Raw genomic sequence first — 17401 nt, 5'->3', positions numbered from 1 at the left:
ATGTGTACGCTGATTTGGCTATGATGCCACTCCACTGTACCCAAAACTGGAACTGTAAAGAGAAGCATTAAATATTGTTTTATTTATAAAGAGTACTCTATTGCCGTAAAATACAACCTCTCTTTGAAAGTTTTTCAGACGTTTCTCTCTAAAATTGCTACTCTTGCCTTCTTTTCAGGAAAGAGTCCTGGACTGGGGTTAGAGAATCCGTGGATTCCATGCCAGGCTGTCACCTCCACCACTCCCAACTTCTGATGTGGGCAGGCACTGGACCAAGAGCTTTATACACATTTCATTCTTAACCCTTTCTTAATCCTACCAGGTGGCTGTTATTCCAATTTTGCATATGTGAAGCGGTCTTAGGAAGGTCAAATATTCACTCAAGGTGCCACAACTAGTAAATGCTAGAGGCAGGATTTGCATTTAGGGTCTGTCTGACCTTTAGCCAATATATTGTCCTCTGTTGCCTGGAAAAGAGAAACTTAACTGTCCAGAGACCTTGGGAAAGTCACTTCTCTCTGGGCCCCAGTTTCCTTCACCATCAATTGGAGTTCAGTTTTGGAGACAGAAAACTCTGGACTCTAAAGCAGGCAATAACACTAAATTGGCTATGAGATCACATGTAAGATACTTGACTCCTCTGGGCTTGTCTCCTTAAGTGTAAAACAATACCTGCCTCGCAGGACTGGATTAGAGGAGGTATTGTATAAAAAGGGTCTAGCCCAGATGAGACGATGAGCTTCAAAATCAAAACTTTACTTTTATAGAAAATTTCAAACATAAACCAAGTATCCGTTGCATAAAGTTGTTAAAAATATCTTCTTTAATATTTGTAGCATCCATAGTGACATTTTCTTTTATACTACTGATACTGGGTATTTATGCTTTCCTCTTCTTGTTTATTCTCACCAATATGCTAGTTATTAAATTGTTGTATCTCGGCTCCACATCTACCCTTCTATATTTTGTTTTTGATGCAGAAGCTGAGACTCTATAAAACCACTTTTCAGCATTTGCCAGCTGGATCCCTGGCAATAGAGGGGGCATTAGAGGGTGAAAAGCTGGAGGAGAAAGAAAGAACTTGGTCCTTGTTTTCTTTTCCCGAGGGGCCGGCAGCATGCGGTTCCTGTGAATGACATCCCAGCAATGCTTTGTCACAGTGGCAGCTGCAGTTTGTGCCTGTAGCAGCAGTGCCTTCTAAAGAGGCCTGGGTCTCACCCCATGGGTCTCTCCTCTGAGCTCAGAGACAGCTACACCAGCTGAACAGTGTCTCTTCAGACCCAAGTTTTGGCCCTGTAGGGCCCCAAATTCTTTGACACTCCTTCCACTGAGAGATGGGACCTAGGTCCCTTTTCTTTGAATCTGTAACTTCTATCAGCAGAATATGGTAGAAGTGACACCATATGAATTCTGAGGCCAGGTCATAAAAGACCTTCTGCTTCTGCCTTGGTTCTCTTTGAGATGTTCCCTCTGGGGAAGCCAGCTGCTAGGTAAGAAGGCTGACTGCAACGAGGCTGAATGGATCATGTGTATGTGCTTCACTTGATAGCCCTAGCAGAGCTCCTGGGTGACAGCCAGCTTCAGCTGCCACTCCATGTGAGTGTGAGCCGTCTTGGACACCCACCCCACTTGGAGCCTTCCGAGGACCACAGCCCCAGCCGGCATTGAACATTAACTCCATTCAAGTCTCCACGTGAGGACTGCCCGCTGAGCCCTTCCAAATTCAAGACCCACAAAATCATGAACAAAATAAAATGGTTGTTTAAAGCTGGTAAGTTTGGGGCTGTTGTGCAACAATAACTGAATTATTCCTTCTTTTTTTCCTCTCTACTTTTCTTCTGGAGCTCCAATTAATGTTAGATCCTCTCACTTTAGATCCTCTCACTTTAACTTCTCTTAACCTCACTTCAATATATAGTGTATTTTTGTCTCTGCTGCATCTAAGTAATTTTTTCTTCAACTGCATGTAATTTGTTATTAGTTCCATATACTGAGTTTTTACATTTTGACTACTATAGTTTTCATTTCTAGGGCTCTAGTTCTACAGTTACTCCTTCCACATTGCAGCTTTCCCCATCCTGGTTTCGATATATTGCGGGTCAGCATAAGAAATTAAACGGAAAATTTGGGGGGGTTTTGCAGAAGATGCATGCAACATGTGAAGGGCAGCAGATGACGTACAAAGACTAGAAATGTGCGGATTGTTATAAAAAAAGGCATTCCAGTAGATTCTGGCATCATACAAAAAAAAGGCATAAGTTCTTATATGATTCCCTAAAGGAAAATGAAGGTGAAGAGTCTATCCCTACAGATTTTCAGGCCAGCAAAGGCTGGTTTGGGAATTTTTTAAAAAGTTTTCACCTATGCAATGTAAAGTAATGGGAAAGGAAGCATTTGCCAAGCGAGGCATCTAGGGAATTTCCTGAAACCCTGAAAAAAAAATTTTTAACGCAAATTTCCCAGATTGTGAGGGCACCGAGCCCTTAAACTTTGCAATATGGAAGTGATGATGGTATTTGGTTATTTTTTAAATCTGTTGCCAGATTTTCTCAGAAGCCTGGCAAGCTGCCACTACTGACCCATTTTCTTTCCTTCCTTTATCCTTAGATATTGAATGCTGCCACCTCTGTGTAGCAACCCCCCCCCCCCCCACTGCCTTTGGTTCCTGTTCTGGTTTGCTAGAGCTCCTGTTACGCAAAATACCAGAAATGGATTGGCTTTTATAAAGGGGTTTTATTAGGTTACAAACAGTTCTGAGGCCATAAAAGTGTCCAAACTAAGGCATCAACAAGAAGATACCTTAACTAAAGAATGGCCAATGGTGTCTGGAACACCTCTGTTAGCTTGGAAGGCATGTGGCTGGCATCTGCTGGTCCTGTGCTCCAGGGTTCTTTTCAAAATGGCTTTCTCCAAAATGTCTGGGCTTCAGTCTCTCTTAGCTTCTCTCTCTCAGCTCCTGTGCATCCTTGTTTGTTCTCTCTAAGCATCTGGGGGTCATCTCTTAGCTTCTCTGGGGCAAACTCTGGACTTCATCTCTTAGCTTAGCATCTACAAGCACGTAGAAGCATCAGCATCGGCTCTCAGCTTCTCTTAAGTACTGTGGTGATCTAATTAAGACCCACCCTGAATGGGTGGGGTCCACACCTCCATGGAAATAACCCAAAGTTGTCACCCACAGTTGAGTGGGTCACATCTCCATAGAAACATTCAATCAAAACGTCACACCCTAATCAAAAGACTAATAAATCTGTCCCCACAAGATTGCATTTAAGAACATGGCTTTTCTGGGGGACATAATAGATCCAAACTGGCACAGCTCCCTTGAGGGTTTCTAGACCAGAAGGGAAAGGAAAAGGTAGGAAAGGAAGATGGAAAGGGGAAGGTAGGAAGCCCTGGCCTTTAAAAAACAGAATATCATAATAGAATATAATACCTCTTCTTGAGTATTTATTATAGAAATTCATTAATATGTTGTATTACAATGCAGTAATATCCCTTGAACCTCTTAGTGTTAAGGTGTTAAGGTTTCGAATTTTTGCTTTAGTTATTTTGGTTTCTCCTTTTCTGTCATTTATCAGTTTCTCCAAACATTTCCTCCCATAGCCCTTCCCTTTTAAAAAAAAACTTTTCATTTTGAAATAATTTCAAACTTGCAGGACAGTTTAAAAAATAATAACAAATCCCATACACAGAATTCCAATATAACTCCTGTGCCAGTCTGGATATATTATGTCCCCCCAACAGCCATGTTCTTTAATGCAATCTTGTGGGGGCAGATTTATTAGTCTTTTTGATTAGAGTAGAAACTTTCAATTGAGTGTTTCAATGGAGATGTGACTCACCCAACTGTGGGTAATAGCTTTGATTAGATTATTTCCATGGAGATGTGGCCCCACTCATTCAGGGTGGGTCTTGATTAGTTCACTGGAGTATTTAAGAGAGCTAAGAGCCAACATAGATGCTGACACTGATGCTTGGAGATGTTTGGAGATGCTAAGCTAAGAGATGAAGTCCAGAGTTTGCCTCAGAGAAGCTACGATAGGACCCTGAGACACTCAGAGAGAAACGCCCTGGGAGAAAGAAGCAATGATGCATAGGAGCTGAGAGAGAAGAACTATGGCAAAAGCCCAGAGACATTTTGGAGAAAGCAATTTTGAAATACAAGCCGGGAACAAAGGACCAGCAGAGGCCAGCCACGTGGCTTTCCAGCTGACAGAGGCATTCCGGATGCCATTGGCATTCTTCAGTGACGGTATCATCTTGTTGATGCCTTGGTTTGGATACTTAGAACTGTGAACTTGTAACATAATAAATCCCCTTTATAAAAGCCAATCTATTTCTGGTATTTTGCATAGCAACAGCATTAGCAAACCAGAACCCCCCCCATACCCAGATCCCATTTTAATATTTTGCTACCTTTACCATATCATTCTTCAAATCTATCTATCTATCTATCTATCTCCCTTTCCTTTTTAATTAGATATTTCTCATGTTCTATGGGCTGAGAATCCAAATAATCAATGTAGTAAGAAGCTGCAAAAAACTAAAATAAGTATACTTACAGTCAGGGTTTAAAGAGCTCTTACATGACTAATTACCTTGAGCTCTTTGTAGCATGAATTTCTTGATTCTTATTTAGCTGCCCAGAAGCTCTTTTTATATAATTCCTAAGTAGTTAAATTTTAGATAATTCAGGTTGATCTCAGATAGGGGAAATGCAGATGTTAGTTTGGACAGGTAGTCTAAAAATTTCATGAGTAAATTTTCACATTGGTTCAAAGGAAAATTCTCTGCCCCTTTCTACAGATATTTCAGTTTTCTCATTTCTTGAGAAGAAAACAGAGAAAATTTGAGATTAAACATAGCCTGATGCACTGGTAAAGAGATATATATGTACACATTCATTCATTAAATTGATTAACAGTATATACTGAGTGCTTAGTCTGTGCCAGGCATTGTTCTGAGTGAGCATTTGGAAGGGTAGTAATGAATAAGAGAAAGTCCCTGTTCTCAAGGAACTTACATTCCGTTTGGGGAGGGTAAAGAAGTAAATAACTATATAACTAATTATAAATGCCTTGAAGAAAAATGAGGTGTGGTGAAGGAAGACTGAGTGATATGGGGCTATTTTTGGATGGAGTGATCAGAGAGACCTGATTCCATTTTTGTTGTAAATGGCTGCACTCTAATAGACTTTATTAGGGAAGCAGGGGAAGAGAAGCGACCATCAATTTATTCCAGGGAAAGAGATAAATTAAACTGGGATTTCAGATACTCAAGCTTTCCCGATCCCTTATGCAGGGGATCTGACTGCTACAAACAAACAAAGCAAGCTTGTTCTCTAGAAAGAGTGATAGTCTGATCAACAAAAAACTAGAAATGTTGATATCCTACTTGCACTAACAACGGAGATGAGCTTTGTGTTTAGAATGTGGATCGTGTGTCAGAGGTCAGTCAGTTCAACTGCCTCACTTTAAGGGTGAGAAAACTGAGCTTCAGAGAAAAGGGACTTGTTTAAGATCACACAGTGGCAGAGGCAAAGCCAGAACTTAAGTACCTGATTCTGTCCCCAACTCTTTATAGTCATATCATCCTATTTGAAGAGTAAAGGAAAAAAAAATACACATGCACACACACACAGACACACACACACCAGTACTAGACTAAAAAAGTCTCTACTTCCTACCTGAAAAGGATGTGAAGATAAGAGCCAAGGCCAGTTAAAATATGCCACCATGCATGAAATTGTGTGGTGACACCTATGATGGGTGGCACTTTCTTTCGAAAGTTCCTGTGGAGAAGGGAAAAAAATACAAAGCACCATGTTAAATTTTTATTTATATAGTAACTAATGCTGCCAGTCCTGGAGCATTTTGAAAACATGTCATTCTCAAATATGGCAAATATTTAATTTCCTTAAGTCTGCTATAGTCTGCTGCATTGTTTTCCAAAGTGGGCTATGAGGAAGAGTATTCCTAGCAGATGTTCCATGAAGAAAGGGCTCTGTGGTCAAATAAACATGGAAACAGTATATAATTTATTTATCTTCTTGGAGATTTCAAAGCCTTTAATCTAATAGGCATTACAAAAGCTCTACCTTAAATAAAAGTGTTTTTTTTTTTTCAGGTAACATACTAATCCATAGAACTCTTTTTTCAGGTAACAACTCTTTACACCTTGTGGAGCTAATTTCCTGAAACACACTTTGAGAAACACTGGTCTAGTTAGCTATCCATTCAAGAAACAGGATACATGCCTTTCCTAATGCCCCATGTACAACCGCCACCTTGGTACAGCACCATGTAGTCTATAAAGCACTTTTGTATCATTTCACCTCAGTGATTTTGTGAGGTGGTTATTAGCTTTGTTTTACAGATCAGGAACCTAAAACTCAGAGAGACTGAGTTGTCCAAGTCACTCAGCTAGAGGCACAGCTGAGCCTCAAACTCTAGACCTTTTGATTGTGTACCATGTCAGTAGTCTCATTTAATATTACAGGAGAAAAAAATGTGAAACACCAAATTATTTTTCTAAATATGCCCATTTATTTTGAGACAATTACCATCTCTAAGAGTCTACTTATTTCTTAGACTAGATTAGTAGTTCTCATCCTCAGCAATGTAAATACTCCAATGGGAGTTTTGGTGGGTATGACTGATTCAGAACCACTCAAACAGCTTGCTTAGAAAACTAAGATCTAACTTGTTGGTCTACATTTAAGGTCTACATTTTCTTATTTAACTTTTTAATACAGAGAACTTCAAACATGTGCAAAAGTAGAAAAAATAATAATGTACCCATTACCCAGCCTCAAAAGTGATCAACTTATGCTCAATCTTGTGTCATCTACACTCTCATCGACTTCTCCCCTCCCATACTATTTTGAAGCAAATGCCAGATTTTATTACATCTGTACATATTTCAATATTAAAATCTAAATCTAAACCTGGAAATTTTTGTTCCCTAAAGATTTCAATAGCACACTTAGATATAATATTTTTAATGGTGCTACAGTTTTACTTTTTAAAAACAAGATTACTAAGATGTGAGAAGTAGTTATGTTCCTGGAATTATATAAATTTTTAAATTTATAGATGTCATAGATGTTTCAAAAAAATTTCATTTTAAATATTTTATTATGGAAAAATTTCAAGCATATACAGCAGTAGAAAGAAGAGTATAATAAAACTCAATGTATCCATCACTCAGCTTCAATATCATCTATGACCAATCTTGTTTATCTACAGGCTGCTCCCCAAAACTGGACTATTTTGAAGCAAATCCCAGATATTGTGTTATTTTGCCACTAAATATTTCAGCATGCATCTCTAAAAGATGGAAACTGCTTTAAAACATAACCAAAATACCACTTTCACACCTAAAAAAATTAACAATAATCCTCTTATATGATGATATAGCCAATCATTGCTCAAAGTTCCAGTTGTTTCAGAATTTTTTTTCAATTGGTCTGTTTGAAACAGGATCCAAAAAGGTCAACATTGCATTTTGTTGAGAGATCTCTAAAGTCTTTTAAAATCTATTTTTCCTTCCTCTCTCTCCCTCTCTCGCCCCATCTGCAATTTGTTTGTTGGAGAAACCAGGTCATTCATCCTGTAGACATCCCATAGTCTGAATTTTGCTGATTGCCTCCTGTGGAATGCTAGGTCACAGAATTTTGAGTTGGAAGGACCCACTAGTTTAAGGTATTTAACATGTTCATTTTATAGAAATTGAGGGTCAGAAAGATAGTGTCTTAGTGGCAGACTAAGGTTCAGAGACCTAAGTGTGGGATGCCCACTCCTTCAATAGATAATTGCTGACAAGATGGTGAAAAGAATGCTTACCTTTCTCAGAAAAGAATATTAAGCAAATCAAAATGCGTATTTATAGACATGCATTTCACATACTTATTACAAAACATTCTTATTTATTCAATAAAGCAAATAAGGCAGGTTTCAAAGACCTAATGAGTATTTGGGTAATTCTGTGACGCACCGAAAGAAAAAAAACGTTACAGATGTTATGAAATATTCTCAGGCCCAAACTTTTAGGTAATTTAAAAAGGTATTCTCAGAATTTAACTTTATTTTGCTATACATATATTTTTAGTTTCAACAATGGCAAAAATTCACTTCAGGGCACTAATAATTCTGTATGCCTATGCTTAATAAAATGCTTCCAAATATATCTTACCTCAATGAATCACAAAAAATGTTATCTATGTTCCATAATAAAAATCCTAATAAAAATATACCCAAGGATGTATATCCCAATCCTCTAAGCCATGGATAAACCCTGTGGGAAAAGAAGGAAAAACAAAAAATTTTGTCAAGTCATGTCACGATCAGAGCTTTAAGTCTTGCTATAATGAGAAGAAAAGGTTTCAAACCTATCTGTTCAATCCTCTGATATATTTGCCTACTATATTTATCCATTCTGGGAGACAATGGGCCAACAAGACGTTGCTAAATGTTATCAGAAAGGTAATCTGAAAGCACCCACTAACTTTTTCAGTCCCATGGAAGAGGCAGGAAGATGACAGAACAGAATTAACATTGACTGAGTCACTTGCTCTGTGGCAGGCACTGTAGTAAACAATTTATACATATACTTCAAATAAAACCTGTGGTTATTCTTTTCATTTCACAGGTGAGGAAACTGAAGCTTGGTGAGTTACCCAGAATAAGAGCAGTTGCTTAATAATGGTGCTACAGTGTCCTTTTTAAAAACAAGATTACTAAAATGTGAGAAGTAGTTATATACCTGGAATTATATAAATTGTTAAGTTTATAGATGTCATAGACATTTCAAAACACACACACACATATATATATATATATATATACTTACAGCTTTAATGAGGTATAAATGACTTGTGTTGAACTCCACATATTTAAAATGTCCAGTCTGATGGGTACATCTGTATATACCCATGAACCTATCACCACAATTAAAATAATAAACATATCATCATCCCCCAAAGTTCATTTGTGTCCCTTTACAATCCATCCCTTATTTATTCCTCACCCCCCAACCCCCACTTGTCTGTTCTGCTTTCAGTTACTGTAGCTATTTGAACTTTTTTAGAATGTTACATGCATGGAACCATATAGCATATACTCTTTATTGTGGCCTCTTTAACTCAGTATAATTATTTTGAGGTTCATCCAAATTGTTATGTGTATCAAATAGTTCATTTCCTTTGATTGCTGAGTAGTAGTCCTTGTATGGCTATACCACAATTTCTTAATCTGTCCACTTGTTGGTAGACATTTTTGTTGTTTTCAGTTTTGACTATTACAAGTAAAGCAGCTATGAACATTTATACATAAGTTTTTGTATGGTCATATGCTTTCATTTTCCTTGGGTATAGCCGGGAGTGGAATGGCTGGGTTTCAAAGCATGTGTAACTTTTTAAGATACTGTCAAATTGTTTTCTCAGTGTTTGTACTATTTTATATTCCCACCAGCAGTGTATGAGCATTCCAGTTGTTCCACAACCTCATCAACACTTGGTATGGTCAGTCTTTTTCATTTTAGCTGTTCTAGCAGGTACGAAGTGGCATCTGGTGGTTTTAATTGGCATTTCCCTAATGACTAATGTTAGTCAACATCTATTCATGTGCTTTTTTGCATCTATATATCCTCTTTGATGAAGTGCTTGTTGAATCTTTTGTCCATTAAAAAAAACATTGGATTGTTTGCCTTACTTTTATGGAGCTGTAAGAGTCCTTTCTATATTCTAGATTTAAGTCCCTTGTAGATATTTATTTTCCAAGTGTTTTTGCCAAGTTTATGACTTGTCTTTCATTTTCTTAAGTGTCTTCTGAAGAGCAAACTTTAAAAATTTTAATAAAGTTCACTTTATCAAATTTTTTTCTTTCATAGGTTGTACTTTTTCTGTCCTATTTAATAAATCTTTGCCTAACAAAGATTTCACCTATATTTTCTTCCTGAAGCATTTGTATTTAGGATATGATTCATTTCCTTCAGGATTTATATTTAGGATATGATCAATTTACAGGATATTTTTGGAATGGTATGAGGTAAGAGTTGATTTTTTCTCCTTAAGAATATTCAGTTGTTCTAGCACAATTTGTTGAAAAAATATTATCCTTTCTCCATTGAATTAATTACCTTGGCATGTTTGTTGAAAATCACCTAAGTATATATTTGTGGGCCTATTTTTAGATGTTCTATTCTGTTCTGTTGATATATATTTCATCCTTACCACCAATACCACATTGTCCTTATTAGTGTAGCATAGAGTAAATCAAGTAGTGTAGAACCTCAACTTTGTTCTTTTTCAAAACTATTTTTGCTATTTTAGATCCTTTGCGTTCCCTTGAATATTTCAGAATCAGCTTCTCAATTTCTACCAAAGTCTGCTAGATTTTGATTGTGACTGCAGTGAATCTATAGATGAATTTGGGGAGAACTGACATAATACTGAGTTTTCCAATTCATGAAAATGGTATATTTCTCCATTTATATAGGTCTTCCTTAATTTCTCTTGACGATGTTTTTGTAGTTTTCAGTGTATAGTTCTTACAAATATTTGCTATTTAATTCCTAGGCATTTGATTTTTTTAGGCTATTGCAAATGGTATTTTTAAAAATTTTAATTTTACAATTGTTTGCTGCTAGTATAGAAAACAACTGATTTTTAAAAATAATTTATTTTTCATTGTGGTAAAATATGCATAGAACAATTGATTTTTAAATACTGATCTTGAATCTCATGACCTTGCTAAATTTACTTATTGCTTATAATTTAGTTTTTTGTACTTCTTGTGATATTTTCTGTAAATAATTATGCCATCTGCAAAACCATGTTGGAGGGGACTTCCACCAATATATGTTTTAATAGAAGTAGTGACAGTATGTATAAAATAGTATGTTTTATTCTTAATTTTAAAGGGAAAAATTTTAACATTATGTTATATGCTGTAGAGTTTTAAGTATTATTATTTTTTTATTAAATTCCGTTTTATTGAAATACATTCACACACCATACAATCATCCATGGTATACAATCCACTGTCCACAGTATGATAATGTAGTTATGCGTTCATCACCACAATCTATCTCTGAACATTTTCCTTACTTCGGAAAGAACCAGAACAAGAATAAAAAATAAAAGTGAAAAAAGAACACCCAAATCATCCCCCCATCCCACCCCATTTGTCCTTTAGTTTTTATCCCCATTTTTCTACTCATCCATACACTAGATAAAGGGGGTGTGATCCACAAGGACTTCACAATCACACTGTTACCCCTTGTAATCTACATTGTTATATAATTGTCTTCAGGAGTCCTGATTGCTGGGTTGAAGTTTGGTAGTTTCAGGTATTTACTTCTAGGTATTCCAATACATTAAAACTTAAGAGGTGTTATCTATATAGTGCATAAGAATGTCCACCAGAGTGACCTCTCGACTCCATTTGAAATCTCTCAGCCACTGAAACTACTTCATCTCATTTTGCATCCCCCTTTTGGTCAAGAAGATACTCTCAGTCCCACGATGCTGGTTCCACATTCATCCCCGGGAGTCATATTCTGCATTGCCAGGGAGATTTATAACCCTGGGAGTCGGGTCCCACGTAGGGGGGAGGGCAGCGAGTTCACCTATTGAGATGGCTCAGTTAGAGAGAGAGAGAGGGCCAGATCTGAGCAACAAAGAGGTTAAGTATTATTTTTAACATCATTATTGAATATGTTATATGCTATAGAATTTATAGGTTAAGGGAGTTCCCTTCTGTGCTGGTTTGAAGCTGTTATGTACCCTAGAAAAGGCCATGTTCTTTTAGTCCATTCTTGTGGGTGCAGATCTGTTGTGGGTGGGATCTTTTGATTAGGTTGTTTCAATTGAAATGTAACCCACCCATTCAAGATGGGTCTTAATCCTTTAGTGGAGTCCTGTAGGAGGATAAAAGACAGAAAAAACCAGAGAGCTCAGAGAGAAAGAAACACCCACAGAAGCTGAAAGAGCCACTGAAGCCAGACCTGAAAGCAATGAAACCCGGGAGAGAAGGCCTGGCAGATGTCTTCCTGTGTGATGAGGTGTCCCAGATGCCAGCAGCCTTTCTTCAAAGAAGGTATCCTCTTGTTGATGCCTTTATTTGGACATTTTCACGGCCTTAGAATTGTGCAATTATTATTTTTTTTTTCATTTTTATTGAGATTGTTCAGATACCATACAATTATCCAAAGATCCAAAGTGTACAATCACTTGCCCCTGGATACCCTCATACAGCTGTGCATCCATCACACTTAATTTTTGTTCAATTTTTAAAAACTTTTCATTACTCCAGACAAGAAATAAAGTGAAAGATGAAAAAAGAAAAAAAGAAAAGGAAACTCTACTCCTCCCCTTTCCCTAACCAACCCCCCTCAATTGTTGACTCGTAGTATTGATATAGTACATTTGTTAATGTTTATGAAAAAATGTTGAAATACTACTAACTGTAGTATATAGTTTGTAATAGGTATACAGTTCTTCCCTATATGCCCCTCTCTTATTAACTTCTAATTGTATTGTCATACATTTGTTCTGGTTCATGAAGTGATTTCTAGTATTTGTACAGTTGATCATGGACATTGCCCACCATAGGATTTAGTTTTATACATTTCCATCTTTTGACCTCCAACTTTCCTTCTGGTGACATATATGACTCTGAGCTTCCCCTTTCCACCTCATTCACACACCATTCGGCGCTGTTAGTTATTCTCACATCTTGCTACCAACACCCCTGTTCATTTCCAAACATTTAAGTTCATCCTAATTGAACATGCTGCTCATACTAAGCAACCACTCCCCATTCTTAAGCCTCGTCCTATATCTTGTTACCTTATATTTCATGTCTATGAGTTTACATATTATAATTAGTTCCTATCAGTGAGACCCTGCCATAATTGTCCTAATGTGTCTGGCTTATTTCACTCAGTATATTGCCCTCGAGGTTTTGTCATCAACCCATTTTTTTTTAATATGGTTTTGTTCACTCACCATACACTCCATCCCAAGTAAATAATCGATGGTTTTCTGCATGGTCATACATTTATGTGTTCACCACCTTCACCACTATCTATATAAGAGCATCTACATTTCTTCCACAAGGCAGGAGGGAGAGTCAAAGAAGGTAGAGAGGCAAAAGAAAGAGGAAAAAAAAAATGACAGCTAGGAAGCAGCAAAAGGAAAAACAACTTTAAATCAAAGTAGAATAAAGAATCAGAAAATACCACCAATGTCAAGTGTCTAACATGCCTCCCCTATCACCCCTCTTATCTGCATTCACCTTGGTATATCACCTTTGTTACATTAAAGGAAGCATAATACAATGATTCTATTAGTTACAGTCTCTAGTTTATGCTGATTGCATCCCTCCCCCAATGCCTCCCCATTTTTAACACCTTGCAAGGTTGACATTTGCTTGTTCTCCCTCGTAAAAGAACATATTTGTACATTTTATCACAATTGTTGAATACTCTAGATTTCACCAAGTTACACAGTCCCAATCTTTATCTTTCCTCCTTTCTTGTGGTGTCTCACATGCTCCCCATCTTCCTCTCTCAACCGTATTCATAGTTATCTTTGTTCAGTGTACTTACATTGTTCTGCTACCATCTCCCAAAACTGTGTTCCAAACCATGCACTCCTGTCTTCTATCACCCTGTAGTACTCCCTTTAGTATTTCCTGTAGGGCGGGTGTCTTGTTCACAAAGTCTCTCATTGTCTGTTTGTCAGAAAATATTTTGAGCTCTCCCTCATATTTGAAGGACAGCTTTGCTGGATACAGGATTCTTGGCTGGCGGTTTTTCTCTTTCAGTATCTTAAATATATCACACCACTTCCTTCTTGCCTCCATGGTTTCCGCTGAGAGATCCGCACATAGTCTTATTAAGCTTCCTTTGTAAGTAATGGATCGCTTTTCTCTTGCTGCTTTCAGGATTCTCTCTTTGTCTTTGACATTTGTTAATCTGATTATTAAGTGTCTTGGTGTAGGCCTATTCATATCTCTTCTGTTTGGAGTATGCTGCGCTTCTTGGATCTGTAATTTTATGTCTTTCATAAGAGATGGGAAATTTTCATGAATTATTTCCTCTATTATTGCTTCTGCCCCCTTTCCCTTCTCTTCTCCTTCTGGGACACCAATGATACGTACATTATTGTACTTTGTTTCATCCTTGATTTCCTGGAGACGTTGCTCGTATTTTTTCATTCTTTTCTCCATCTGCTCCTTTGCATGTAGGCTTTCAAGTGTTTTGTTCTCCAGTTCCTGAGTGTTTTCTTCTGCCTCTTGAGATCTGCTGTTGTATGTTTCCATTGTGTCTTTCATCTCTTGTGTTGTGCCTTTCATTTCCATAGATTCTACTAGTTTTTTTTTGAACTTTTGATTTCTGCCGTATACATGCCCAGTGCTTCCTTTACAGCCTCTATCTCTTTTGCAATATCTTCTCTAAACTTTTTGAATTGATTTAGCATTAGTTGTTTAAATTCCTGTATCTCAGTTGAAGTGTACATTTGTTCCTTTGGGCCATAACTTTGTTTTTCTTAGTGTAGGTTGTAATTTTCTGTTGTCTAGGCATGGTTTCCTTGGTTATCCAAATCAGGTTTTCCCAGACCAGAACAGGCTCAGGTCCCAGAGGGAAGAAATATTCAGTATCTGGTTTCCCTGTGGGTGTGTTTTAGAAAATTGCTCCACCCTTTGATGCCTTGGGTCACTGTGCTTTTCTGCCCAGCAGGTGATGCCTGTTAGCCTATAATTCTTGACTGGTGTGAGGAAGTATGGCCCTGTTCCCCCAGGCTCTGGGGTCTGGTTCTGAATGGAAAGGGCCCCACCCCTTTCCTCCTAGAGAAGACAGACCCCCCCAGGTGGAGGTCATTAGCATTTCAGTGGTCTCGTTCTCTGCCTGTGGTGTCTCCACCCTTCCCAGAGTCACAGCCCTGGAAACTGAAAATGACTGGGGCCTTCTCCACTGAGCTGAAAAAGAAACAGATAGTCCCCTTTAGACCCAGTCCAAGGCGACCCTCCGGCTCTCCCAGGTCAGTCGTCACCCAAAGCCTCTGTTTTTTGGGGATGTGTACCTGTAGTAAGCAGTTCACACTCGCTACTTAAAACCCCAGTTGGAGCTCAGCTGAGCTATATTCGCTTGCTGGGAGAGAGCTTCTCTCTGGCACCACAAGGCTTTGTAGCTCGGGCTATGGGGGAGGGGGTCTCACGACTTGGTTCTGCAGGTTTTACTTACAGATTTTATGCTGTGTTCTCGGGCATTCCTCCCAATTCAGGTTGGTGTATGATGAGTGGATGGTCTTGTTTGTCCCCCTGCAGTTATTCTGGATTATTTACTAGTTGTTTCTGGTTTTTTGTAGTTGTTCCAGGGGGACTACTTAGCTTTCACTCCTCTCTATGCCACCATCTTGCCTGAGTCTCCAGAATTGTGCAATTATAAGCTAATAAACCCCCTTTGTAAAAGCCAACCCATTTCTGGTATATTGCATGTTGGCAACTTTAGCAAACCAAAACACTTTTATTACTAGAAATGTTTGTAAAGGTTTTTGTTTTGTTTTTAAAAATCATATCATCATGTGTTTTTTTGTTGTTGTTAAATGGTGAATGACAATAATAGATTATCCCAAAAATATTTTGTTATCTTAACTACAAGTATTTGTATGTAAGTGAATGCAAAAAGTGATTAATTTAAAAATTACCAGGCAAGCACTAAGATGGAAAGATCCTATTGCCAGTGTTTGGTTAAGGTTCTTAAGAGAAGATGAGCTTGAGAAAGTCATAGTCTGGCTTCTGATTTTCAGAGAGTTTATGATAGCCTTGTTTGGGGATGACAGTGGGTGAAGGCACAAATAAGTCCCAGAAACATATGGCTCAACACAATTAAGTCATTTGGCAGGGCTGCTATGTGGGCCAGGTGCTAAAATTTGACAGGAATACGATCAGTGGGAGTGGGTGCTCTCTATTTTCTGCTCCTAAGCTTACTTACCATAGTCAATCTTCAGCTCTCAGGAGTAGATTAAAGCAAAATTCTTTTGTTGGGTGAAATGACTGTCTGGTTATCCATGTATCAAGGCATGGAGAAGAGAGCACGAACTTCGTCAGCACATGGTCCATGCAAACTAAGTACAGATAAGATTCTGGGAACAGAATTATCCATATATTATAATGTGCGGGAGTGTAAAATGCAGAAGGCACTCAACATATCTTTGTCTGGAGTCACACTACTTCATCCTGGACTAGCTGCCTGCCTGGGGTAGAGCTATCATCTGGGAACTCCCTTCCCTTTACCTTCTCCTTGGGAATTGCTGTCACCTCTCTCCTGTGTTGGATCTCCTGTGGCTCATATCCCATGTCTTCTTCCTTTTTGGTTTACTCTCATTTTGATGAAACAAATCCTTCAATAGGTTACTAAAGAATAGTTTATAGGACAAATTTTTTGAGAACTTGAATGTATGAAAATGTATTTTGTCCCCATATTTTATTGATAGGCTGGGTATAGAATTCTGGGTTAGAAATCATTTTCCTTTAGAAATTTGAAGGCACTGATCTACTGTCTTCTTGCTTTGATAAGCCCAACACCATTCTGATTCCTGATCCTTTGTAAGTATACCTGTCTCCCAACTCTAAAAACGTGTAGAATTTTCCTTGTTTTAGTATTCTGGAATTGATGATGCTGTACTTTGGCATGGTTCTAATTCCAACCATTGTGATGTACATCCAGTAGGATCTTTCAATCTAATAACTCATGTCCTTCAATTGTAGGATATTGTCTTGAATTATTTTGGTGATGTTTTCCTCCCTTCCATTTTCCATCTCCCTCCCCTCTTTTTTTATGTTGATCCTTCTATTCTGGCCCTCTAATATTCTTATCAATTATCTTCTATTTTTCATTTGTTTCTCAGAGTGGCTTCTTTAACTGTCAATCCTCAACTGAATTTTTCATTTTATCGTATCTTTTTTAAGATAATAATTTTCTTAATGTTTTTTAAAGCATGCTATTCTTGATTCATAGATACAATATGTATCTGGGAATATTAATGAATTAATGATATTTGTTGTTGCTTTGTTGTTTCTGAAGTTTTCTTCCTGCACAAGTTGTTTCCTCTAAGTTGATTTTTTCCTTATTTGTTTTGGCCTCTACCTTTCTTATTGGATACATTCATTGTATGCTTGGTACTGCCTCCTCAGTTTTAAAAGTGGGGACTCAAAAGCTCAAAGTATGTATTTGAAGCCTTTGGGCTAATAAACTTCATTCTAGGGTTATTTCACTGGGCCAAATTGTTGGGAAATCCCAATAATTACAATATATTTAGGCCATTTAGGCTGCTTACATTCCCTAAAAGACTTAATTTTATACCTAGAAGTTTTTCATTCAGAATGCGTAAGGT

The 17401-nt window shown here is 37.7% G+C and overlaps 1 protein-coding gene across 6 annotated transcripts in view; it reads right to left on the bottom strand.

Moving 5' to 3' along the window:
- The window catches only part of ACER3 (alkaline ceramidase 3), a 253466-nt gene that overhangs the window by 4834 nt on the left and 231231 nt on the right, over positions 1 to 17401 (bottom strand). For all 6 annotated transcript variants that reach the window (XM_037840773.1, XM_037840771.1, XM_037840772.1 and 3 more), the window contains 2 exons: positions 8194 to 8295; positions 5687 to 5791 (listed from right to left, as the gene is read on the bottom strand). In XM_037840773.1, the coding sequence (XP_037696701.1) occupies positions 5687 to 5791; positions 8194 to 8295 (207 nt within the window). The remainder of the gene's footprint in view (positions 1 to 5686; positions 5792 to 8193; positions 8296 to 17401) is intronic.

The sequence above is a fragment of the Choloepus didactylus genome, chromosome 6 (assembly GCF_015220235.1).
Source record: "Choloepus didactylus isolate mChoDid1 chromosome 6, mChoDid1.pri, whole genome shotgun sequence".
Classification (NCBI taxonomy): Eukaryota; Metazoa; Chordata; class Mammalia; order Pilosa; family Megalonychidae; genus Choloepus; species Choloepus didactylus.
This window is presented reverse-complemented; position numbering and strand designations above follow the sequence as displayed.